We start from the raw sequence: 26,941 nt of genomic DNA, 5'->3' as shown, positions 1-26,941 counted from the left end.
ACTGTAGAATTGTATAAGTATGTCTCGCATGGATGTGTATGCACAGAGTTTCTGTAATATCCAAACATCCAAACTTCCTAAATCCCAACACAAATCAGGAGAGTCACTCTCAAATAAGGAGCAAGTGCTTTTGAAAATATATGCAGGAACTATAAATAACATGTAATGGCAAAATGGATCTTCTGGCATACAGAATCTATTTTTATTACTTAGGAGTGAGTAGTAATAGAGGGCAAACGAGCTGTCTTTAAACATGATGTACCTCTCAACAGTTTCCTTTGTCTCCCAGAGCTACTTGCTAAAGCACTCTTTGGAGTCATATAACCAAAGGAATGATACTCAAAGGGCCTACGAGTTTGTAGGGATAGTTGTATAGAGGATGGAGGAAAAGCTTGAGAAAACCTACTGATATTTTTAAAAAACTGAATCTCAATCTGTACCTTCCATTAAGGTCAATTAGAACAAAGGTTGCTCAATATCTGGAAGAAAAAAAAAATCACCATTTTCCTGTTTGTGTGTTAACTGAAGTACATTTGAGCTGCTGTGGTTGGTTTTGGGAGCGAGTTTGCTCGTGATCTGGAGTGGCACAGGCAGGCTAAAGTTGCTTCCCTACATTTCTGTGGCAACCTGACCCCACTGACCATGCAACTCTTGCCTTGGACCTGCTTCTAGATGTGCTCACAGCTTCAGATGTCATTGCTAAACACGTTGTTTCTCGTGCTCCATTCCATAGATTTGTAGAATGGTTTGGATTGGAAGAGACCTTAATGTTCACTTAGTTCTGACCCCCCTGCCATGGGCAGGGACCTCCCACTAGACCTTTCGGATGCCTGGTTTGCACTCACTGCCTTTCTTTACAAAAAGAAGGCTGACAGGCAGCTCCATTGTGTGTTTCCATCGTAAAGGACGGAGTTCAGTGAAATGCTGAAAACCAGTATTTGCCAGCAGGTAGTAGCAAAGCTCAAATGCTAAAAGCAGTGGGAGGAAAGAGTTTTGTTGATGAGGAACTGAATAAAAATAATATTGATGCTCGTAACGAATTTCACCTGTTAACTACCTCAAAACTTGAATGGTCCTTTTGTACTTTAAACGCTCTCCCAAAATCTCTGTCCAGAGCAGTTTACTATGAGCGGTCTTGTCGACTCATGCTATTTTTCACAGCAGTAACAATACCTGGTAGCAAGTCTTTATAGGGCTGGAGACCTTCTCTGGCAGAGGGCAGCAGGTAAGCAGACTGCTCATTTATAACTGACAGCATGATTAGCAAGGGCTGGGGAAATGTTTATCTAAATCCTTACGTGAGGGTTGTTAGTGCCCAGAATTGCCTGTGATTTAACTGCCAGGCAGCTACAACCAGCTATATTATTCCAATGTTTAGGATTTACTGCTCGGTTGTTAGATTTGCTGCTATTTAAAATGATTCCAGTGACTTATCACACCCTGTAGCTCAGTGGACTAGATTAAAGCCTTTCTCATTACAAAACACTCCTTCCCAACAGCATTAACAGTGTTTTGTTGTAGTTGTGATGGCCTATACATTATGTGTATAGATGATATCTGTTATTAGACCAGCTGATGTATCTGGAAGGAAACATGCTTTTGTATACAGACACTTTCCTTCTGGTGTGAAAGAGCGAACTTGAAACTTGCCACGTCTGCTTCAGACTTGACTAAAACCTTGTATGCCTGAAAGCTCACTGTTCTGAGTAGTCACAGCCTCTGGTGTTATATTGCAATGCTGATCTAGCTGTGATCGGGAGGTATCACTGTTCAGTGTGTGGTCACTAAATAGCTCAGCTTTATATCAGATACTGGTGTCCAGAGGGTGGGAAGCAGGCAGGATGTGATAGCATCTTCCAGGGTAGCTGAGGGCCACGTAGGCATCTTGCTGGGGCATATTTTCTACTCTCATATGCAAGACACAGAGGACCAGAGACTCATGAGGACAGGGACTGATTTTAGGGACCGGGAGTATTGATAACTGCTGAAACCCCTATGTCACCTCTCTCTTACACAAAGAGTTCTGTGAATGCTGTCACGCTGTTGTCCCTACGGTGGGGCTGAGTTTATTAGAGGGACTCTGTGGTTGCCTACATTTCTTTGGCACTGCTTTAGAGCCAGTAGGGCAGATCTTATTCTCTGCTCACATCTTCTGAATTACTTCATCTGGTCTGAAAAACCCTCAGTGCTAGGTGAGAAACCTCTGCCACGGTTACTTCTTATCCCTCTCAAGGCTGTCACTGATTCCAAGTTAATCCCTTCTAGCATGTTTTAATATATTTTCTCTAGTCTTAGCATGAAGCCAATCTTTGGTTAACTCTAGCAAATTTTTTTTTGCATTTCTACCTGGTTGCTCTGTTCTTCATTTCCTTCACCCTCCTTCACCTGAATCAGTGCCACTAACATAATTTTGCTTTTGCATTTTCACTTTTCTGAATTCATTATATATTAGATATTATGCATTAGACTTCCACTCGTGTTCCAGAAAATGTGCTTTTCCTATCCTTTCTCATTGCTTTCTTTTCCCCTCCCTTTACACAATAGCATTTGTGAAACACGCGGCTACATCACAATGCCTTCTATTGGTTCAGGAATAGCCAAGTTAACTCAAGAGTGCTCCAAAACACAACAGCTTTTGATGGCTGTGTGCTTTGACAGTAAGCACAGCTCCTGGTGGCTGTGGCATGGGCTTGGATGACTTTACGAGACGTTACAAAGTCATACACATCAAATAACTGTCGTAGTAGCCAGCACAATGCTATTCAGCAACACGTCCACTTTCCATCAACATACTATGAATCTCCCTCCTTGCTCCTCTGTCTGACCGAAAGCTCGCCGTGCCTACGGCCCTTTTCCATGGCTTGATTTTCAATTAAGAGATAATGTCAGTGGAAGAGCACAGTTCATCAGATAGTGTTCCCTGCTGCTGCAGAAGACAGAGGTGCAGGAAGCAGAGGTCAACTGCTGAGGATCTATGTGCCTGGCTAAAAGATTATATAATGTGTTAGGCTAATTTTACTTCATTTCATATTCACATATATTAGTGCAGCTTTTGTTACATACTTATCCTTACATAAGTTACATCTGTTCTTTTATCCACTCATCCATGTTTGCTCTGCTTTCAGATTTACGAAACAGGCATTCCACTGAGCTCAGCAAATGATGGGCGTAATAACTTATCTAAATTGCAAAGTATGTGATGCCCTTGAGGTAAACTCAGATGTGAAGGTTTTATGAAGTGTCTCACATGAAGTGTCGGAAAGTGTTTATTTGCCAACTCCTGTCTCTCCTTTGGCTGTTCCGATGATCTTAAGAGGATCTTGTGAAACTGCTATGAAAGCCTAGGGGCTAAATGGAGAAGAAGAACAACATTATTGTCTTCTTGAGGGGAAGCAGAGCCATCCTGGCATTTGCACTTACATGGCTCTCCTCTCTTTGGATGTCAAAAGTTGCTGGTTGATAGGCTCCAAACCACCTATTTAATGAAATAACTCTCACTGTAACAGTACTGTGAGATTTTATTAATGAATTTACTCTTAGGAGATAGGAAAGTAATCTCCTTATTTCCTGATTTTTTTCGTACAAGATTTCCTATTTTTTTCTTACAAGACTGCAGAGAAGCAAAGATCCTGTAGAGGAAAGGGGAAGCCTTCCTGCTGTTTTATGTACCTGAGATACTCTAAACCCATTTGCCTGTCTGTAGCTGCTATAAAGTCCTGCAATGGCAATGCAGAGAGACCTGGTTCCTTGAATTACTCAGGGCCAGGCTTTACCACGCATCCTGGCATTCATATTCAGATCAGATGTCTCCTACATCATATGTAACCATGTCAGCAAAAAAGCTGGTCAATAATGGCCAGACCTGGCCGTTGTGCTTGTGTTCCCTTCTGCTTAAGACTCAGTGACTCGACTGAGTTATCAGATTAGTTCCCCTCAACCTCTTTTGGAAGTTTCCTGTTCATTGCTGCTGAGCCTTGTGCATCAGAAATCATTGTTAAAATAATAAAATCAAATGTAATTTGAATTAAGGAGAGAATTTACACTTTAAAGTTCAGTAAGCAAAAATACATTTCTATCTCTGTTCACCAGTGAAGACTTAAGCCTCGTTAAAAGAGAGGGTTTGATGCTCTTTCCCATAACATTTCCTATTGACTACTTTAGAAGGGTTTTCCGTTCATAAAGGTGGCTTCAGAGAAGTCCGTTCTCATGCATCGCTAACAGTGTGACATTTAAGTACCTTCACAACTCAACCTATAATACAATTGGGACAGCACCAGTAACTAAAAAAAAATAATAAAATAATTCCTAAGCTGTAGTGTGGTGCCTTCAATCTTCTAGCCTGGCCACCAGCAAATTCAGTTTGGGAATTTCTGACTGCAAAAAGAAGGAAGGTGGTAATTTTTTTGTTTTTAGAAAAGTAGAAGTAGGTTGGGACTGAGCAACTAACTCTGTTACATGCTTGAAAGATTTTAGACCCAGGGATCTGTTTCCCCAAATCGCTTAACACAAAGCTCACATTTTATCCAGGGGACTGCAAGGAAATGTACCCGTAAAATCCTGGAGATTAGAGATGTGGGGAGACTGGCCTGGCCCATTTTTCCTGCCTCTGTGGCATTCCGCAGGGACATCTAGCGAGTGGGTAAAGCCTCTGTAGAGGATCTTTTTTAGCCTTCCAAGGTAATCTAGGCTCTCCTGGGTGAGCTCTCCTTGTGGCTGGAGAGTCTGTAGCCTGATAATACCGAGAAAAGCATCTTCTGTGCAGTGATGTTCTCTTTTTCTCCAGCTAATTACGAGGTCATTTTTCATTTCTCTGTATTTAAAGCTTCCAGAAATAACGAGCCTGCTTGATCGATTAGTTTGCTTAAAAACATAAATTTGTCAGTGAATTGGACGTGCGGCACAGCACCCAAAACACTTGAAGCTACACGCGTATTACTGCTTTGTCAATCCTGCAAATTCAAAATTGCTCAGATTAATCTCAAATTTATTTGATAAGCCCTCCACTGTGACTAAAGCAAAAGTGTTTGGGTGTCCGGCTTTGTGCCCTTCTATGTCAGACTGCAGCCTGAATGAATTTTTTTATGGCTGACTCTAGAATATAAAACTCTGAAAACAGTGGTTTGCGATGGCAATTCTGACAGACCCTTTAACCATTTGGAAAATAGGCAGCGCTATAATCCTACCGCATTACAGAACGACGTTGAGTGCTTTCATTAGGTGCAACAGCTGTTTCTGTTGCAAAAGCCAATCGTCATTGGTGGTAGCGTAGCTGTCAGCTTCCCAGAGTTTTGTGTTTATAGCTGGTTGTATGAACGCCTTTATGTTCTTTGTCGCTTTCCAATATATGTAAATTAATTCAATAGCAAAAATACAAATAACTGCCTTGTAACTAGACCTGTGTGAAGGTTCTTTGTAGGCTCCTACAATCCGCATCACACAATGAGCGAACTGAGAAATACGGAACTTTTTGAAATGATTCTAGCACAGGTGATGTGTGGTAATCCACACTACATCAGTTTTTAATCATCAGATTTAATCCTCCTTCTCAGTAATGTGTTAGAGTTCTTTAACCTAGCGTAACATTTTTAATTAGAGTTGATTTAAAAAAAACACAACACAAGACACAACACAAACCAACAAAAAAACTCTCCAACCTCCCTGAGTGCTTTCCTGTATCCCCTATTTAAAGAGAATTTTTTCCTGACAACATGCTGAATATGATGAAATTAAATTCTGGAAAAAAGTAGAAGAGAAAAGAAATATTTGATGATGCTCTTCATTCCTTTGTTCTGATATAATATAGAAAAATATTTTTAACAGTAAGTGCATAATTAACCGTGAGTTCCGCTTGGAAGAGGATGCCTCATCAAATAGTTATCCGAGTTGTCAAAAATGAAATGCAAAACTATGTACAGAATGCAAACAAATTTTGAAGCACCAAATGTTAAAATGGCAGAGAGCAGATTTTCATGGAGCCAGTATTATTCCTGAATATTGAGTTATGCACGGATTCATGTGGCATAACATGATATTCCGGTCCGTTTTTAAATGTTAGCTTGATTTCCATTAAGATTATACTAAAAGTATCAAGAGAAATGAATATGTGTGAAAACGCTGAAAGTAAATGCTTTGTTTTACTGAATTTACAATGAAATACTAGCCACCGACTGTTGAAATACATGTGAAACTTTTTGGTACCACCCACACACTTTTAATGAGCCTTTAATAAATATTTAGATATCGGTGTACTTGGTCTAACTTTCAGCTGTGATTCTTCCTCACCAACCTCTGAACTGTGCTTGTTCAGAGTTGTGCAAATTGGGCAAGTTAGGCAAACACTTAACCAGGGATTAAAATTCTGACTTTTGGAAAAACTTTGGAAGACTCTCTTTCATATTTCAGTTGAATGTCTGAAAATGGGACGGATAAGTGCTAGAGATGTACAGGGAATAGGCTATTTGTAAATATATCCTGGACTCTGCATTCATCCAGCTACCGATGCTTATTATATATAGCAGGAAATACGTATGCAACTGTATAAATATAAATAATTGGTATCATATGTAGCATTTGTGTTGCAGAAGATCCTCATATGATCATAGGCAGGTGTTGGGAGATGTAGAGACTACCCTGGCACAGTGTAAAAGGTGTGAATATTTATCCTCTGTTCTGCCTCATGAGTGTTTGAAAGAGATGAAGTCCAGCCTGTCTACAGCTTTGGGCATTTAGGTTTTGGTTACTTTCAGAAAACACTCTGTACTTGGAAAACTTTACTAAGAGCCACTGATCTGACAGCTAACTGAGGAGATACACCTACTCAGACTTTCTCTCAGAAGGAGATGCAATTTTGATTCAAATCACTTGGGAATGTGGACTCTGAAAATACCTTGCCCCTCCACGCCTGTGATTCCCTCCAGACATTTGTCTTAGTTGCTTATCCTGGCTACTCCGACTCAGTGCAGCCAGGGTTTGGGTTTTCAGTATCTTCCCTGAGAGAGTAAAGCTTTGAACCATTAGTAAAATTTTCCCTTCCTGGTGAAGCGTTGCTCCTCTTTTCCTCAGAAGCGGCTGAATGTCGATGGTGTTGAATGCCCAGAGCTGTGATTTGCTCTGGTTTGAAAGACTTTGTAAAAATGTCAGATGCTCCTGTTGCATCCCAGACGGACCTATTATTCATTACGTCGGGTCAGATTCATCTGTACAGCGACCCGACACAAGGCTCCCTGCATTCTGCAAATCCTTTAAGAATTGTATTGACCTGTTGCTGTGCAGAGACTCGAGAAAGGCATTTGCATGTCTTTTACCTCTCACATCACCAAAGTCTCATCTGAGCTCCACTAAGAGACATGAGCTGTTGGACTGAATTTTACTCCCTAACAACTCCATCCCTCTCCCAATTAGCACTCTAGTTCGTATGACAAAGACGGAAGAGCAAAAAAGATGTATAATTATCAGTCAAGAATAACCTATTCAGGGTTTGTGTGGGTTTTTTTTTTGCTTGTTTTTTCCCTTTTTTTTTTTTTTTAAATCAACTCTGAAGGCTACAGCAAATAAGAAATATGTATTTGTGGCCAGTGCCTGAGCTCTGCAGAGTTCAAGGCACACGTTTCCAATGGCACCCACTTTCTTTTCTACCTTTTGAACAGACCTGACTCAGGTGGACACTTACTCTTCAGGGAACAATATACTCTCCTGCCTTTTGCTGCAGGTTTTTACCTTTTGAATTTTATTCCACACACGTCCTTTATCACTTCTTCCTTCAAGGGTGTCCATGGCATCTGCCATTAGCGACTGCAGCTGTGGCACCAAGATAAAAATTATCAGTGTGGAATTCACACAGAAATAACTTCTCTAAATACACAGATTAAAACCTAATTAAAAAATCATTTGTACGCTGATGATTTTATTACTCATCTTTCACACAATGAGCACTGCCACCTCATCTTTGCTTCAGCCATTACACTGTATTATTGTGGATATAAAATACTTAACAATGGGAAAAAATTCTCTGGAAAATTTGTATGTAAGTCTATACATTTTAATGCAATAAATGTTTATACTTAGTAAAGGAAGACTTGGATTGTAAAGAACAAAAGCTCCATATTTCATTCTTTAGCTGTCTGGGATATTCTGTGTTGTACATGAATGCTTTTTAGTATTTTCTCCCAAGGCTAATGTATCATAATTTAAAGCACCGTGTAAAACCTCACAAGAGGACAACACTAAAGCCGAGATGCTTTTACTGTAGCTGCAAGTATGTAGCTCATTTTCCCTGCTTTTACTATCCTTTTTCTTTGGCAAACCCTCCTTTTTCCCCATCATTCAGCAAAGCAGAGCATAAAAACAGGCTGACAATTTCTAGTGTAAACTATAAAGAGAAGCTGTAGGAAAATGCTTGCTAATCAGTCCTGAGTGATAGAAGGAAGGCTGAAATTCAGATTCCTTGTAGTATTGTCTCACTCCAGTACCCTTCCAGGTTAGCCATAGCATTGCCTCTCCCTGCACCCTTCCCAGACACTTGAAGATGTTTCAGTTGCTCTTTATTCAGTAACAGAGAGACAAGCGGTTGGATCCAGGGTGAGCATCAGTGTTTAGGATCAAATTGGGAGAAGCTTGTATTTAATACCTGTGATATTGCTGTGCTCTGTTAGATCTATTCCAAAATGTTTGGTTACAGTGAACCCCCTCAACAGTTTCTGGTGTCTCTTTGCATGTTTGTTTACTAATTACAAGTAATTGGACAGTACTAGTGTAGACATTCAAAGAGAATTTTTCTCCTTCTCTAGCTAGATGGGCACTAGGCTAAAATGAGCACATGGGGTAATGAAACTTAAAACATGAATGTTCAGGCTCATGTGAATATGTTGCCTTGAGATTCAGGGAGCAGATATGTCTTTCTGCCAGTTTACCTTTACATTCAGTTTTCTGAAGTTATTTTTTTATCTGTGTCCCAACACCAGATAAAAGGATGGAGGAATCTTTTTCGAATCTTTAAATAAATTTGCTATGGTTCCAGCCTGCTTTCTCTGTGCTTGTGAAGCCTTTAAGTTGAATTTTATTGGTCCAAACATTTGGGGAGAACTTTTACTTTTTAAATTCAGTATTCATGAAAAACAAAATGGCAAATTTCTGCCTCTGACTTTAATGCATTTTCACGTTCAGAGTCAAGAACCTGTCAGAAATTTTCCATCACAACACTTTTATGACAGATAATCTTCTTCTATGAATCCAGAATAGACGCAGCCCAGAGATTAAGGGTATTAAGGGCAGAATGGGCAAAACACAGATCCTGCGTCAAACCAGGCAGACGAGGAACCGGTCAGAGGAAGCAGAGGATTTCTCCATTGCTTTTCTTGGAATAATTGACTCCAAGAAACTGGTGGAACAGCACCCACCAGGCAGGGACAAGGACACCGGTCTGTCACCCCTTAGGGGCTGCTCCCACAGCCCATCTAGGCTCGAGACCTCCCTGCTTCGGGCAAGAAGTTAAAACAAGCCATCTTTCCAATTAAAGTGTCACTGATATTGATACACGGCAGTGAAAAGTGCTTGGTGTCTACTCTGGTTTTAATTTTTATCACTCAAAGTTTTTTGACTGTATTTATTGGTAGCCAAAATGCGTGTGCTACAGAGAGCGGGCGATTGGCAAAACACAGTAAATCTCCCAAAGCTGATCTTTTTTGGAAAATCCTCTCCAAGGAAAAATACTGCATTTTAAAAAATATCTTGTCCTCATTTTATTTTAAATTGAAATAGATTTCTGCTTTTTTTTTTTTAAACAAGCTTTCATCTTGATTTATGATGTACAAATATCGTGACATTGAAATCATAAATCTTGGAAAGATGTTCTTCAGGGTTTTTGGTTGTTCAGGCTAACTGAAGTCTTTATTTTCCCAGAGTCTATGAATAAATACTGATTTTAAAAGGTCTCAGTTGAGGTTCCTTGTGCCATAGATTAGGACTCTGTTTATTTAGTTACAGGAAGACACTTATACAGGAGAGTTTATAACTGAAATGCCTTTGGGATCCTTGCTGTATCAGTGCAAATTGGACTATTTTAAATTCAGCGTTTTTTAAACTTTATACAACTTACACTGTATGTTATAATAAACATTTGGCATCTTTAGCATTTTCTAACTCACACAATTTAACTGCCTTCCTTGGTCATAAAGTCTTATCACAATTTTAACAATGTAAAGTCAGAATGAGCTCAGAGGAATCACTTTAAATTTTTATTAGTACAAGCGAGACTAGAACTTGGCCAGCTCTGTTTTCTTCACGGAAAAATTTAGCTATCTCTTAGAAATGTTGCTGAAGAGTGAAAAGCATGTGGAGTCAATGTGGGTGTTGTGGTTCTGGCTCCGTGGACATGTGGAGCTGTCTCTGTAGCATCCATCGGGAGCTGAAGAACCACACCAGTACAGCCCAGTCCCGCAATGTCTCATCCTGCCCTGACCTCGGTGTAAGGAGGATGACAGGTGGGCTGAGCAAGCGAGGGTCCTTCGCTCACTCCCAGGATGCTTTGGGTGTGCAGACCCATCGGTCATCAATGGGCAGTGGTGCTCAGTGCTTGTAGACCCATTGGTCATCGATGGGCAAGGGTTCTCGGTGCTCAACGAGGTTGGGGTCTGGCAGGGAAATGGTCCCTCCAGGTATAAAAGGAGCCTGTGCCATGGGGCTGGTGCCACCAGGAGAGGCAAAGCCCGTGAACCAGTCCCTAGTGAAATCACTCTACAAGTTCTTTTAAGCACTGTGATTCCTGAAGTTTGCTAAAATACTCCTAGCTGCAAAGCACGTGAGCCTTCATTTGTACACGCAGATTAAGATATATTTTACAGCAGGAGGACAGGACAAAGGAAAATAAATGAATGCTGAATTAATACATTTTTTAAGGCTCTGGACAGGGCAGCTGGTAGAGATTTTCTGCCTTTATTCTTTTAAAAATCATTTTTATCTTGGGCTCAGTGAGCAAAGCATATGTGTTCTGTTGAAAGATTTACAGTCTGCCACTTAAATCTCCCTTTTCTGCCCAGTCCTGCTTCTAAGAGGCTGAAGACCTTTGTCCTGAGTGGCCTGGAGCCTCCCCAAAAAGCTTTCCAGGGAGGTCAGGCTTGTGATTACTACATGGCAAGATACAGGCAAGAGCGTAATAGCCTGTGCCTAACGCATGTCTTACTGAAAATAATGCACCTCAGAGAAAAAACTATCACTGAAATACATACCAATATCTCACAACCCTTTAGTCAGCCTCGAAATGTGGGCCTGCTGAAGTTTAATGCTAGGAAACTTGCGTCAAAAGGAGAATGTCTTTTAATAGCGTTGTTTCTTTGCAACGCCGCTTCCCGTTATCTCGAGCCTAGACTTCAAAGTCTGGCAGCCGCCTCCCGCGGTTGCAGGTCGCTGCTTGTCTCCCCTAAAGCAAGCTGCTGTGAAGCTTTCATGCTACAGAGCTTAGGAGCTTTGCAGGACTGCAAACAAATGTCAGGGGACTGGCTTTGGGAAAACCAAGAGGTTTTATAGCGAGCTGAACTTGGATCATCAAAATTGGGTTGCATTTAAATGCCGGGATTGTGGAGGGACCTTTTGTTGTTGTTGTTGCTAGGATGAAATGCTTAAAATTTGCATGTAGGTGAGCTCCGTCCCCCATCAGAAAACCTGATAGTCTCGTGGAAGAGTAACTGTACGGTCCTCTAGTCTTGCAAGAGCCCTACTAGCATCCCTGCCCTCATTTTGCAAAGGGAAAACAAAAGCACAGCAGGTAAGGGGGTTTATTCAGATGCAGGGAGCAAGTCATAGACGGAACCAGGAAAAAATATCTTTTGCCTTCTTTCCCCCTGCTCTCCTTAGCTTTAACTAGATTCGGCCTGTTTTGCTGCAGGTGGCTTCTGCTGTTGGATATCTTAAAGTATCACAATCTGAATAATTGCAATCATTTTCCCAGACTGATTTGGGGAGGTTTGGGGGAAAAGAAGAGGTTTTAAAAATATGCCTACAGATGAGTCATGCTGGTTCTATAAAAGTCATCCTTGCAGGTGATTAGCACCTCTTCTGACAAGGCACCCCAGTAGGATTTTAAAGCTACTTCAGGTCCACACATTTGCAAAACAACTTCCAGAGTGAATTGCAGAGCAGTGCTCTGCCCCAGCCCTTCCCTCCTTGGCTCCCCGCCTCTAAAGGCCAAAGCAAGTATTAGAAATAAATACTTACCAGTTCGGTATCCTGCTGACTGATGTCCTGCAGGTAGGGGAGGGTTGCTAGCTCAGCCATCGCTTGATTAATCTCTTGGGACTTTTCCTCATCTCTCTCCAAATGGCCGAGGAGGCTGGCATAATGCAACTTCTCTATCCCACGTGCGCACGGGCAGATATCGTCCTGTTTTTTTCGACAAAAGCAAGTCAGTGAGAGAATTGCAGAAAACACTTATCCTTTGAGTCCTGCGCCTTGAGGCTTTATCACATATATTTATGCTGGTAATACTGTAAGCAATATGGCATCCAGCACCTTTAAGATAATGCTGCTGACAATCTTTATAGAGGGAAAAAAAAATTAAAAAAAATACTTTATTGCCACAATCTCTCTAGTAGTACTAGAAAAAGAAATATACAGTTATAATATATGTGAAGGGGAGACAGCAGATAAACATGAATGCAATTTTCTCATTTGGAAGCATTTTTCCATAATCCCTTCTGTTAAGTGTTACCTGACTTTTATGGATTGCTTTTAAAGTTTCAGTGAAGAGGGTGAGGAAACCGTGCAGTGTGTCAGCTTGTGGTTTGTTTGCAGCCTAGGCAAATCCATGGTTTTCAAATATACAACCCTGAGGGACTAAAACTTGCAGAGGTGGTCTCTGATCCTCCAGGCAGCCGGGCACGTGGTCAATTTTAAGCATGGGAATAGTGAAACTCAGCCAAGTGCTTGCATAAAATCTCAGCACCTCCTGAAGTATTTGATGGATGGCAGCCTTACCACCATATTTTCAAAAGTGTTCTGATGCCAAAAATGCAAATAAGCACCCTGCTGAGATTTTCGAAAGCAATTTGGCCTAGATTCCTGACGAGATGTAGCCATGGTATATCTGAATGCTCAGCCCTTCAGAGTGAAATTTCCATTCATCTAATCAGGGTTTTGAATGTATTTAAGTGCCTGAAATTCCAAGAATTGGCATCAATTTCCAAAACCACGTCCAGTATTTTTAGCAGATCTTTGTTCTGGCAGTTACACTGATGCTGCCATTTCCATACGCTTCCAGGTGATTTTAGGTCTGGTCCTTTATTGAACAGGGCAAAAGGAAAGTTGTGAATGACATTTATTTTTCAATAAATGATGTTCCGTTTCTAAGATGAACCTCTCTTGGCAAGGAATCTTGATCACTTGGTTTGTTCTTGCTCGTGGTTTTTCAGAAATTTTCACTAGACAAGCATCAAGTGTTACTGAAATGACTGTCAACATAGTTCTTGTATCAAGTCTTAGAATTAATAGCAATGCTGCTCTTGATTTCTATACATCTTACAAGAATACTAATGGAAAAAAATTCTTAGTTTTAACTCTAGAAAAAGAATAATAATTCTGGTATAGTTAATTTTACCCTTTTTAATATATATACCAGTGAACTGGTAATTCCACTTGCTGAAGGAGAGAATCAGGCACTGCAAAGGGAAAAGGAGCTCTGGTCAGCAATGTCTGGAGTATTGCAGATAGCTCCAGTCAGCTGTGTTTGGAGAGGTTAATTTAAACCCAAGCCCCACGGAGCAGAGCAGCCAGCACGGTAGGCGATACCTCTTTTGAGAGAAGTGTGGTTTGATTAGTCTATTAATGGAAGTGCCAAGAGCTTATTATTCTCCTCAATAAACATAATGCAGGGCTAAATTCTAAAGAGAGCAAACAACTGAAAAGGGAAGGAGAGATAAAAGACGATGATAATAGAAGGACCGTTGTGTATAAATAGGTACAAAGAAGACTAGGGTGGCAATTAAGCTGCTTCTACTTCAAGTTGAAGGTCTGCAGTGTGTTTCACCAAGAGCAGAAAAACCAGGAAGTTCTAAGATGGATTTAACTCAATTTATGAATAGGATAATAGATTTAGATTGGACCTTAGGAAGAAATTCTTCAGTACGAGGGCAGCAAGACTTTGGAATAAATTGCCCAGAGATGTTGTGGCTGCCCCGTCCCTGGAGACGTTCAAGGCCAAGTTGGACGGAGCCTTGAGCAGCCTGATCTAGTTGAGAGGCGTCCCTGCCCATGACAGGCAGGTTGGACTAGATGATCTCTAAGGTCCCTTCCAGCCTATGCTATTCTATGATTCTATTATATTAGGTGACACAAAGGTGTGTAACAGCAGCAGATTTGACTGAGGAGCCAGGAGAGCCCTGCCAGGCCTCCCTTCTCCTGAACTTTCCTTGACCCACCTCTGGGAAGGCAGACGATGACAACCTCCTTGCAAACTATTTTTATCACTTGAAGAGTCCTTTTCTGAGGACCTGACCTAGTATTAGTGGGAGACATCAGCGAGAAAACAGATTTCTGTGTTCTCTGACATGGGAAATTGTAAGTCTGACACAGGCTGGTTAGCATGGCACTAAAGCAAGGCTCAAACCACAGCCCCATCTTCACCTGACCATCGGTGCCTGAAAGCCAGATAGCTGTGTGCATTAAAATAAGGAGAAGCAATCAGTTAATAGAGAGAAAGAGAGCTTTTATCAAGATGAAATAGTCTCACAACAGTTTAGATGCAGCAAAAGGTTTTTCCCTGCTATTCTTGAAATCTGCCCAAAACCTTTCTGTGTAAGTACTAAGAAATGAGTGTATTGAGTCATCAGCTAAGAAAGCAGGTAAAATTCCTCTCTCACCATGCTGTGTCTGTTGGGGGTTTCTTCAATGATTAAGAAAGTAAAAGGAAAAAGAAAACAATTTTTTCTCTGCTTGACTCTCCGGAAAAATATGAGAGCATGCCACGTAGCTATGGGAGACAAATTGGGCATCTGTGCCAACACGCACTCTGTGGACATAGCAGTGCTATTTAAGTTTACAGTAAGTTGGAAGTAAATAAATAAATAACCGACAGCGGAGGTATTTTGGAAGGGATTAGAGGGTTGAACGTTGTCGGAGGCAGCATTTCAGTGACAATGAAAAATGCAGAAAGAAAAAGCAAATAGCTGCTACTGGCAGGAGAAAAAATTCCACGGGGAGCTGAACCACATGACGAGAATTACATGAACTATAGCAGAATTCAAGGGGCTACTAAGCTTCAGCAAAAAACATAGTAAAGTGGCCGAGCAATCAGATGAAAATGAAACCAGCTCAGGTAGTCAGAGTGAAGGTTAATTAAAGAGCAAGCTTAAATGGAGACTTCAGTGGAAAAGAGTTGGCTCCTTTAAGAAAGAAATGCATATTTGATGAAGCAGGTAGCAAAGGAACCAACAAATGCTTTATATGGAGTCACAGTTGCCTCCTGGTTAGAACTGCAGTAACATATCAAGACAATGAAAAACAAATTATGATGCTGCTACTTTCTGTATGGGTGTCACCCCTATTGTCTGGTATTCCAAGGAGAATATGAAAAAAAGTAAAAATGAACGATTGGTGGACTTTTTTTTTTTCAAGTAAGGTGTTTATCCCTTGAGGAGTCTTTGAAGACCTTCCTTCTAGGAGAGAAATAAGATCCTGATGCCTGAAGATCAGCTCTGTGACATCGTCATCTCTCTGACCTTGAGATGAAAAAGCACCTACAAAAAAGCATATCAACCTGTTCTGGATAGAGCTCACCCACTAATGCTAAATACCCATCACTAACAACCCAAGCAATGACAGGACAGGCTTTCACTGCAAAAAGGAGCTGGAGAACATGTGAGAGGAGAGAATCATGTGCTCTTTCATCTATTGAGAATTTTGGGATAATACCCCCACTTTTTGCTTTCCTCTGTACTCAAGCAAGGAGTCATCCCTTACGCCACTTCTATTTATAAATAAAGTTTAATTGCTGAGTGTTAAAGAAAAGGTCTAGTCGAGAGGTGCCATCCCTGCCCATGACAGAGAGGCTGGATTAAAATGATCTCTAAGGTCCCTTCCAGCCTAGGCCAGTCTATGATTCTATGAAAAGTAAATCCTTCTTCCTGGATTTGAAGTAAGATCGTATCCAATACGTGTGACATGTTTCGCTGTCAGCTTTAAGAGCTCTGCTTTGCAAAAGTCCAGAATGCCCCCCAGTAGTTCCTTTCTATTGTGGAGTCTTTGCCACTGCTTTTCAGCCCAAAATCTGAATGAAGTTATGCCTTGCAAGCAGCTCTGTAGTGTATTGCAATACTAAGCGGAAAAAATCCATCATAATGTTTCTTTAATGCCCTTGGTATCCTCCAGAAAACGTGTATGCTGAAATCTGTATGGAGTAAACACTTTCCGTCTACTTAAAAAATAGTCAACAAAGCAGTGAGATCTGTAAATGTATGCACCGTGCTGTGAATCATATGGTAGGTTTTGTTCACATTTATAATATGAGCTGTCTAATAAGCCCCTCTGGCCACTGTTTCTCCTGTTAAGTGGCATCACGTGCCATCGGTGTGGGATTGCAGTGGGAGAGAGGCAAACCTGGTGTGTGCAAAGCAGCAGAAATTACCCCAGTGAAATCACTTGATAGAGTAACCACTTGTCAGTGCTGGTAATCTTAAGTGGAATAGGAGTAGCTGAAGGTCTGAATGATAAATACTTCTAAAGGCAAATAAAATAACCTTTGTGCCATGATATGTGTTTCTGGGTAGATGAGGTTTATGGCATTTCCACAACAGCAGCAGATGATGCCGTGTAGTGACCAGACTGTGACATTTTTTCTCAAATGCTTCTTCTGTACAATAGAGAAATGTCCCCTTGCTTTAAATGGGACTGGCTGTTCTTTATGAAGAGGGTGGGGGCAATAGAAAATGCTCTGTTTTTTTAACCTTTAACTTCACGTCTTACCAGCAGTGGTGCATGTATAAATCATATAATTAACTCTAGGTTGCGTATCTGCAAAACTCAGGTAGTAGAATTGACTTATATTAAGTGTTGCCATGGCTTAATAAGCTCTAGTTTAACACTGAGATATTTTTGTCGAAAAAATAATCTGATTAGGGCAAACATCTTGGATTGTATGTTTGCATGTGTAAATGAAGAGGACAGAAAGGAATGTTTGTTCCATTATAAACAAATATATTCTTTTATATTCTTATAGTAAGTTGTAAAGCTGGAGCATATCTGAAATTTGTCTTGCAGAAGTTTTTAATGTGGTTTGCGTGTGATGGAAATAAGATGGAATCACGTTTCTAGCTTGAAGAAAATTTTGGAATACTTTCAAGGAAGTGAAAGTGGTCAAATCTCTGCCAAGCCCATAAAGAGATTTTAATCGCCAGTAGCAGAGCAGTTCTGGCTCTGTGCCTATCTGTATTATCAGGTATAATTGCTTTTGTCATTTGCTCTTTGGGTCAGAGGTTCTGTCTTGCCTGGATTGTTCAATGCTATGAAAACCGAAGGGAAAGTGAATGTTTCCACCGATGATGGATGTGGAATTGGTAGCTGTTTGTCCTAACTCGGTGATAATTTCTTGTCTCTTAGGGCTTTCCTCCTTTCCACTAAAGCTCCCATACTGATACACTCCCTATGTTTCCACCGATGATGGATGTGGAATTGGTGGCTGTTTGTCCTAACTCAGTGATAGTTTCTCGTCTCTTAGGGCTTTCTTCCTTTCCACTAAAGCTCCCATACTGACACACTCCCCCCTCCCCTGCTGGCTGGTTATAAATCTATAGGACCATGGTTCAGACCTTTTATCTCAATCTTGCTGCTGCTGGAGGTGGCACAGGGGTAGATCTTGCCTGAGCCATGGGGATGCTGTGCTGACCTCCTTGGAAAAAAAAAAGCCAAGTTTGCTGCTGACTTCAGTGGTGCTGGGATTTCATCTCCTATTTTTGGGAGCTCTCTTTTGTTTCGACCAGAATATTTAAATGTATGAGGTGAGGTCCGGAGCTGGTAGAAAATATGAGTGCATAGGAGTGGTGTAAATTCATATGGCTAGTGGGGACTGGCTTGAGCAATCCTAGCACACCGCTCTGCTCTCATCTCTTACGTGAGGAGTTTGTTTTCTTCTCCTTAAAACCTGCATACCAGAAACCACATACCTCTGCTTGAACCATGAGGTCCTGTTCCTCCAAATTCATTTACAGAATATGGTAGTTACAGGGAATTCAAAAGTTACTTGATTTCAAAGATTTTTCTCTTCCTGAGAAGAGGCTGAACAGCTGCAACAGAAGAATCTCACCTCTAAAAGCTCTATGCTACACCCGAAGAGAAAATTGTGGGGGTCAAAAAATATTTTTTAAAAATTGGAGTTTTACTGGGGCTTTCATCCTCTACCCAGTACCCAAGCCACTGCCTGTTTATCCTTTCAGCTGCTTAAATGTTCAAAGTGCAATGCACCAGAGCGATAACAGGTACTTCCCTTTCCTAAAGATGCTGCTTCTATTAGCCTGCACATCAATTTTCGGTCATCCAAAGCCAACAGCACATGGCTTCAGGAAAAAGCTGGGAAGAAGCAGCCGTTGCTTGCCCTCAGCCTGCTCCATCTGCCTCACAGCGACGCAGATGCTTTATGAGCACCCATTCTGGTGAAGCATCGAGCACCTTTACCTCCCACCAAGCTTGTGAGTTCAAGCACTTACTGTTGTTTGAGCAGCTGTTCTCTGAGAGCAAAGGAGATATAGCTTCCCCAAATATCTAGCTAATGTTTCTCCCTTGCTAGGGGTTGCTAAGTAGCAGTTTTTGTCAACCTCCTATCTGGTATCAAAACCTAAGAATATAAATCCTGTGATTTGCTGAGACACCCCTGACGAGGAAGCGGCTCTGATTCTTTCAACATACAGAAAACTAAAAAACTGTTATTGCTAGGGGAAAAGTGTTAACATTAGCATTTACAATCTGGGGAGGAGACGCTTCTTCCACTTATTTTCAGGAGAATAATTTAAGAATTGCATTAAAACAGTCTAGTCTACATGCAAATTTGATTTTTGACCTTTTGTGCTAATCAAAAGCCACCGTACTAAAGAGCTGTGTACACTATTGCAGAAAGTATGGAGTAGAATTAACTAATATACCTTCAATATGGTTGTAACAGATTTGAAGGTTATTTCATATACTTCACTACACAGGGATCAAGATCTAAATCACTGCAAATACTTTAAGCAGCAATTATTAACTCTTGATGGAGATTCTGCTGATATGTGTAGTATACTAAGGGTGTTAAATATAATAAGTAGTTTTGGTGGTTATGAAGTAGGGGTATAATAGGCCATAAAGATCTGAGAAAATTGCATGCAAAGTGATTTTAAATAAACTGGGGGCACTGTTAATTAATTAGGGTTACTTTTTAAAATTATCTAAACCCCATTAGAACTCTGTTCCTAACGCAAGTCACCAAGTGTTTCTGGACACAGAAACGTCTCAGGTGTTTATCAATCACCAGCTGTGCACAATGAATCAGCCACCAAAAATCACTTGTCATTCAAGGGCTTCTGCCACCATGCGAGCTACACGCCCCAAAGGGTTTTTATACTCACAATTAATTTGGTGCTTCTTATGATATCCATTACTGCCATGATCTTTTTCCCAGTGTTATCCCAAAATCTTTTTGCTTCTTCTTTTGTGAGAGGACAGAAAGGTGCTTTCCGTTCTAGAAAATGAAATCACAAAACCATATATGGTGCTGGTTCATGTACTTTTTCCATAGAGGATCTAGTTGATGGGTAAACCGGAGAGGAGGATGAGGAGAGCTGTTTGGACAGTCAGGGCTGCTGGCACAGAGAAATGGATTCTGATAAACCCACCCATCTTGTCTTAGCAAGAATTAGGGAGGTGACCCCTGAGTTATCCCAGCTATTAAGCAACTTGGTTTACCTGAAAAGATTGGCACTCTTTTGCTTGACCACCTTTCCAAGATTTTTCGAAGCTGGTTGTTTCTGAAACCCAGAGTCAGTGAGTACTTCCTGTGAGGCAGATATGGCCACTCAGCCGTTTGTGGCAAGATGTGAAATCCGTGAGGATCTGCAGTAGGGAAGTGAAAAGAGTTTCCACTGTCACATTTCAGTTGTAAGGGAAGCTGCTTTTTTGGAGGGTCAAAAAAAAAGGGGAAATTTAAGTAGGAGTGAAATGTAATCTAGAAAGCTTGACAAGCCAAAGGTTACCAGAACAACCCATTCAGCTGTAACTGAGTGTTGAAATTCCAAACTTTGCAACTTTTTGCATCAACAGCTTAAACTTTGCTGATGTGTAAGGTAAAATGTGTTCTTTCTGTTTATGCGCTTCTCAGTGCTCATCATCCAAAGCGTTAATAACTCAACACTTCAGTAATGTAACATCCCGATCTTTTGACTGTAAAAGAAGCTGTTTTGTTGTTCCCCAAGTCTGTGAGGTTTGATTTCCTGCAGATTTGTGCATTTACCGTCACCGCCACCATAATCCCAGGTTTCCTGCATGCCCTTTCCCATCCACCCAGCTGGCAGCTAACAGCCTGCGCTGTGACTTGTCCAGACTTCGTGATTGCTGCTGCCAAAACCCCCGTGTATCAGCTGCGCTCGTCTGCCCCGACCTCAGCGAGGACAGATGCTCAAAGCAATTGTATAAACCACCTTTTGCTTGGGGAACCAGACCAGTCCACTCCTTCCCCTTCCCCTGCAAAAAAATAAACCTAGATTGAATGTCAGTGTCACTTTTCACCGAGGAGTGCTCTGTTTTTCACGAGCTCCACTTTTAAGATGCCAGGCTGTGCGATCACGGTGACAAATGGGGAACCCCTCTCGGAGCCCTCCGGACTCACCCCTCTATAAATCAAAGCAAGTGGACCTGATACTTCCCTTGCAGCTTATTCGGCTTCTGATAGATTCTCAATTTTTGCAACAAACTGCATTGTACACTTGGATTTAAGTGTGTTTCGGCTCCTTTTCCTTAGCACTAAGGAAAACTATGAAAGCAATCCATTTCTTACTCTCTAGCAGAACCTGGCCTAAAATAGGGTGGATGATTGTTACAGGATAGGAAGGTGCTTTTAAAACTACGTGTCCGTGAGACTTCTGATTTTTCACACCCACTGATAAAATGGGGCTTAGCTCATAGATTTAATTTTGCCTACGTGAGATACAGACCTGCAGGCACCACACTGACAGCAAGCTAAACTCATTGCTTGTGATGTGGGGTTTTTTTTAGGTGGCCAGTGTGGTTTTAGGTCAGATCTGAATAGCTAAGCTGAGTAAACCCCTACTGCTTCAGCTGACATCACCTAAGGCTTTTGTGAGTTATCTCAGCATCAAGTCTAGGAAAAAGAACCACATCTGGTCTGTCTGAGAAGGTTTCCATGATAGAAAGGAGGGAGGTCGGGAGAGGTCCCACCTGCTTGAGTCCACTCACGTCAATGCATTCTCAAAATCCTGACACCCATATTGTTTTTTCTTGGCTATCTATCCCATTTAACCCCTAGAAACTTCAGTGGTCGCAGAACCTGCACTCAGAGAAACTTGTATAAAATTGAAGCAATTCTTTTAGTCAATACATATTCTTTTTTGGTAAATAAGCATATTTGAAGGCAGAACTGGCTCTATTCAATATGTTTCATAACTATAGGACTGAGAACTTTTACCTCTTGCCCTCTTATTTTTTTTCCCCTTCTTTTTTTCCTTATTGGAAGGAGTAAGAAAATGGTTGATGATGCTTTCAGAATCATTCAGTGATTTATGAACACAGATTGCATTTCATTGCAAAACTTGCATGCTTTTGCTGCTTATGTGCTCCTGAAAATCCCTTGCTGCAAACTGAAGGAGTTAGGTGAAATAAGAATTTATCCTTAAAAAAATCAAATTCACGGAGTTTTATCTTATGCTCCCTTTAATGCCAATACTTTTGCCCCAGCAAATTCTCCACAAAGTCACATCAGCAAGTTTTGAGGGTTAAGGGCGGGCTGCTGACAGATGGTCTCTAAGCCCTCTGCCTCCCCGAAGTAGAAAAGGAAGGAGAATAAGGCAGAGAGACTTAATGGATTGGAAAAATAAAACAATAATAGTACCAATAAGGAAAGAAGAAACATAATGAACTAGACACATATCCAACATCAAACTCAACTCCCCCTCCCAAATTTGACTTGAAAAAAGTTTTTCCTGAGACGTTTCTCAATCACCAAGTCAAAGCCAAGCATTACCAGGGTCAACTATGTTCCAAGTCACCGCGTTAACAACAGGAAGAAATGCTTTTTATCCACTTGCCTCTCGTTTGCCAAAATGACATGCCCATTCCTCTCGAAATAAGGCTGTGACCACCAGAATTTAAGCATCATTTTGCTCTCTGAGTTCACTCTGCCAGAAGATGACAATGGGCTCTACAAAGCCGTTGTTCACTCTGGACCCTACTTGGCTTCAACAGGCTAAAGGAAACCTGAGATGCTCTCAGAGCTGGTGGTCTTTAGTGCTCATAGGAGGGAGCATATTTTTGGAAAAGCAAGGCCCTGCTGCAGAAATGACCATTGGTGACCAACGGAAATCCATGGAGATGGGAATGAACTTGGGTCTTGCTATCACCAGAATGCACTGCAGATCTGTCTTTGAGCAAAAGATTGGTTGCAATCACGAAATTCAACAAGAGAAGCATGGGGCTACATGGATGAAAATCATCTTTATGGGGATTTGCAGGGTAAAGTCTGTACTTCACCTAAGTACTGATTTGATTATATAAATCATAGACAAATATCAGAAGTTAATTTTCCCTCCCCAGGGGTGTAGAAATGCCTGGAGCTCAAGTTCCAGGCTCTCTCAAGCTCTTTCTAGGTCAGCCGCATACACACAAACAATATACAGTGTTTAAGAGCATGTAAAATCTGCCATTACCTGTATATATATACGCCGAGTAATCAGGGTGCTTTTTAACAAATATGTCCCTTATCGCGTTTCTTTTGTTAGCCTTCATGTCCTTCACAAATGGTGTGTACATAATCGAAAAAGATACTTCTGTAGTGATGGCTTCATCAAGCATAGCCTAAAAGAAGGCAAAGAAATTATAAGGTTTCATATCGGTTAATGGCTAGTTAAAAAAAAAATTTAAAAAATTACTTTCACAGATATTTTCCCTTTAATAATTGCACAGTCATGCAAAGATTGGTCTTGAATATTAATTAGAAGGGAATTTAAATTACTTCCAGAAAACACTGCCTATCTATGCTCAGAAAATCAATTTAATGGAGAAAGAACATTTGTAAACAGTTTTCAGTGCAGCGAGCCTATGTCTTCAATGAGGAGAAAAGTACTAGATAAATTATCTTATAGATGAAAAGAAAAAGTGATTCCATGCTCTCTGAAGGTCACATCTTTCATCCAAGGGTTTTATTCAGTCCTTGGGAGCTGGTTAAACAATACTGTGCATTCATATTACTCCTTGGGTTGGCATCAATCAGACACGGTGCCTATATGGAGTATTACTCTTAAAATATTGCATTTAGACATCATTTGCATTAAGAGTAAAATTCACTCCTGTGCAGAGGGCAACGTGAAGCTTATGAACCTTGTCATCCCTTAAAAATGACTCAAATGATGCGTTATGCTGGTCTTTTGCGGAGAGATGGGTTTCACACTTGGTGGACCCCAATGAGGTGGTGCTGGAACTGCCAGGAGGAGCTACCAGCCTGGAAAGAGCCATGCTCGGTACTCTTATTGATTAGTGCAAGGGAGCTTGAGGTGCAGATCCTCCTGAGTTGGGCTCTGGATGAGTCCACCTCAAGCACTGCTTTGGCTGCGTTTGTTGCCAACAGAGATTTTGCCTCCTTGATGTTGGGTGGTTGTTTCTGGAAGCTGAAGGACCTGTAAGGCTTCATTATATGTACCTTTGCAAAAGAGTAAACATGGTTTGTAGTGGAAATAACAACACGAAGTTATTAGAGACGGTCAGAAAAGCATGAGAGGAAAAGATATATACATTTTTAACAGAATGTATGGATCTCCCAGATCACCTTATATACTGAAGTGATTCAGGGAAGGTATCCTTAAGGGACTAGCTTGGTGTTCTATTGCCAAATCCTCACTTTCCTTCTCCAGTCTCTCCTCCACCTGTGTAAAATTATCCAAGACATAGTGTGCCTTCCTGAGTCATTTGTTTAGCTGATGACTGCTCCCACCAACCCAGAACAGAAGGCTGAGAGTGCCAATTAGTTAAGTATCTGTGTTCTTCTCTAACACGTTTAGACAACAGGTCCTCCGATGTGTCTTATGCGAGTTTATTTCCCTCCTGTTTATGGGTATGAGGTATAGTACAGAAATACTGTAGAAATGATATGGTTGTTTTGAGCAGATATTGGGGTAGGCTGCCATACATGCACACCAAATACTCTTATGCTAAATATTCTGTGTGGATGTCAAGGGTATTTTAGATTACTCTACTTAATCAGCCCATTATCCTGCATTTACTGGAATGGAAGCACTCTGGAGTGACCAGGGTTTAGCCCTGGAAAATTAACAAGCTTCAAATGTGTCTAATAGTATCACCACCTAGGGCAGTAATAATGTTCTCCCTTGGTAAGGAGGTTCCAGCTTTGCACGGGCACAGCTGTGGTTAATGCCACAGATCTGGGGGGATCAGACCAGAAAACAGCAACTGTGTCCTCCTGCCAAGAGCTCAGGAACCCATGAATGGATCTGTGCCCACTCCTCTCTGTGGGAATACTTACCAGTCTGCACTGATTTATAGGAAAGTGATTTTAGGGATTCATGTTTCTATGGGCTTTAACTCTCTTCAGGGCCCTTGGAGGATCAGTAGCAAAACAATGGTGTCAATCCAGATTTCCAAGGTACATTTCAAGAAAAAGCAGAGGCCTGCTCGTTCAAGGTTTACTGAATTTCATGTGTAACTATAGGCACAGAATTAGGTCAGCCTTATTTTGTGTGAGCTCTTGGGTGTTCTGCTTATTTTCTATAACTCAGCAGCCATTTCCTAGTCTGGATTAATATGAGCATGTGAATGTGATTTTGGGTGTACCCATACGCTTCAGATTTAAAATGCACGGAGTGAGATGAAAACGTGAGAGGCTGGACCAGACAAGCTCTGTGTTCTGCCTGCAAAGTTCACTTTTGGCTTTGTCATCCTCAAGAAGAGTTCAAAGTCACCCCTGTAATGTCTCTGCACTGCCATGTACCCATGGCTGCTCTGCACAGCGTGCAAATAGTGACTAGCTCAGAGGGCAATGACAGCAAAATGTCAGCCAACGGGGAAAATAATAGATCTGTAGTTTCTGGTCAATACTGCTACTGAAGGTGTTATTACTACCCAAGAGCATTTTTTTTCCCCCAAGCTACTGGCCCTGGACATAGATGCTATTTGTTTTATTATCTTCTTGGATTTTTATGGGGTAAAGTCTTTAAGGACATAAAACTTCAGCCTGTAAAAAACTTTGGAGGAGGAAACTTTATACAATAAAATCCTTAAGGATTTTTATGCTTAAGCCTTTATATACTGAAGTCCATGCTCATGGATGAGTATCTGGCAAAGTGTCCAGGAAACAGAGATACCTACAAAACATCATCTGTTGTTCTGTGCACCATGGAGAGGATTGCAAAGGCTTTCAAGAGAGTCCTTGTAGAGAGGACAGGACCACTGTGCTTTCCCACTTGCAGGTGTTTTAGTGTCTTTGCATCTGAAGGGTCCTCTCTGCAACGTCCCCTCAGATACACCAGGGAGGATGTTGCTGTTCTGGCAGTGGAGTGGAAGAAGCGTAGGCTCTTTCCTGAGTATGGGGGTAGCTGCTAAACTGATAAAGATGATAAAGAAAGATGATTTTTTATTTTTATTTTTTTATATCTTGCAAGTGAGCTCTGCAGTGGTATCTCATCACATGGTGCTACACTCCAGCCTTGAATTTCAGCAGAGCTAGAAAAAGTGAAGTCCTTGAGGTGACCTTAAACTATAAAGAAGCTCCTTTTAGCAATGGACAATAATGTAAGGACTATCACTGACACGAGTCTGCTGAATTTGGTGGTTTACCTCAGCAGCAGACAAAATCTATTGGGTCAGCAAAGACGTAAGAGCTCGCTCAAGAAGAGGCTGCAGAAGAATGTGAAGATAGGGAAGGTTTCTTTTTGTAGTTATGGGACTGACTCATGCTCTGCTATGTCAGGAGGTTTATATCCCTGTTTTGGAATTGTAGGGAATCAGAGAAAATCTGCAGAGAAACCATCTGGAGACAAGGTGTCTCAAGGAGTATTTATATTGTCAGCACTTCTATTAAAATGCCAATGGATTCGTTCATGAAACACAAGCATTCACAAGGTTTGAGCAACATACATTGCTATAATTAAGATTAATTAACATTATTAATAACTAAAAAGCCAAAATACACTCTTAAGCAACAAGCTTTGTTTTGATCAAGTGTATGAACTTACATTTGACCTAACACCACATATTCCTCTTCTCTGAGCACATTGGTTCTGCAATATCCTTACGTTTTACCGTATCTAGTAATGTTACATTTCACAGACCTTTTAATAAAACTTAAACTTTAACCTAAACAATCTTACATTGTCCCTTCAACACCCACTAAAATTCTGTTAAGAGCTCATAAAGTGAATTGGTAGATGCACAAGAAACAAAGCTTTCCCCTGCCAACTTTTGATGGCAAATGATATAACTATTTCAATTTTTTTTATGAAGCTCTTGCCATTTTGCCTGCTTAGAGCACACATAGGAGAAGAAAAACTGCACTGTAGCAAAAAATTCTTCATAACAGTGACAGTAGCTTTCCTTGCTACAGTCCCTAACCTTAATCCTCTTTAACTACAGAAAGGTTTAATTTGGAAAATCCAATTATCTTGACATCTAGAATTAGCCAGAAATTTAGATATCTTTCTAGTGCCTTATCTTCCAGCTGCAGTGCACGCTCAGCTACTGTCTCATTTAGAGT

The 26,941-nt window shown here is 41.0% G+C and overlaps 1 protein-coding gene across 1 annotated transcript in view; it reads right to left on the bottom strand.

Moving 5' to 3' along the window:
* SPATA16 (spermatogenesis associated 16) overlaps window positions 1-26,941 on the bottom strand; it is a gene marked incomplete at its 3' end in the record, with an annotated part of 79,274 nt that overhangs the window by 6,237 nt on the left and 46,096 nt on the right. Inside the window, exons 6-10 of the mRNA XM_009873959.1 lie at window positions 22,887-23,034; window positions 19,915-20,061; window positions 19,578-19,690; window positions 12,208-12,372; window positions 7,717-7,797 (exon numbers count right to left, since the gene is read on the bottom strand). Coding sequence (XP_009872261.1) covers window positions 7,717-7,797; window positions 12,208-12,372; window positions 19,578-19,690; window positions 19,915-20,061; window positions 22,887-23,034 — 654 coding nt within the window. The remainder of the gene's footprint in view (window positions 1-7,716; window positions 7,798-12,207; window positions 12,373-19,577; window positions 19,691-19,914; window positions 20,062-22,886; window positions 23,035-26,941) is intronic.

This window comes from Apaloderma vittatum, unplaced genomic scaffold, assembly GCF_000703405.1.
Source record: "Apaloderma vittatum isolate BGI_N311 unplaced genomic scaffold, ASM70340v1 scaffold18097, whole genome shotgun sequence".
NCBI lineage: Eukaryota > Metazoa > Chordata > Aves > Trogoniformes > Trogonidae > Apaloderma > Apaloderma vittatum.
This window is presented reverse-complemented; position numbering and strand designations above follow the sequence as displayed.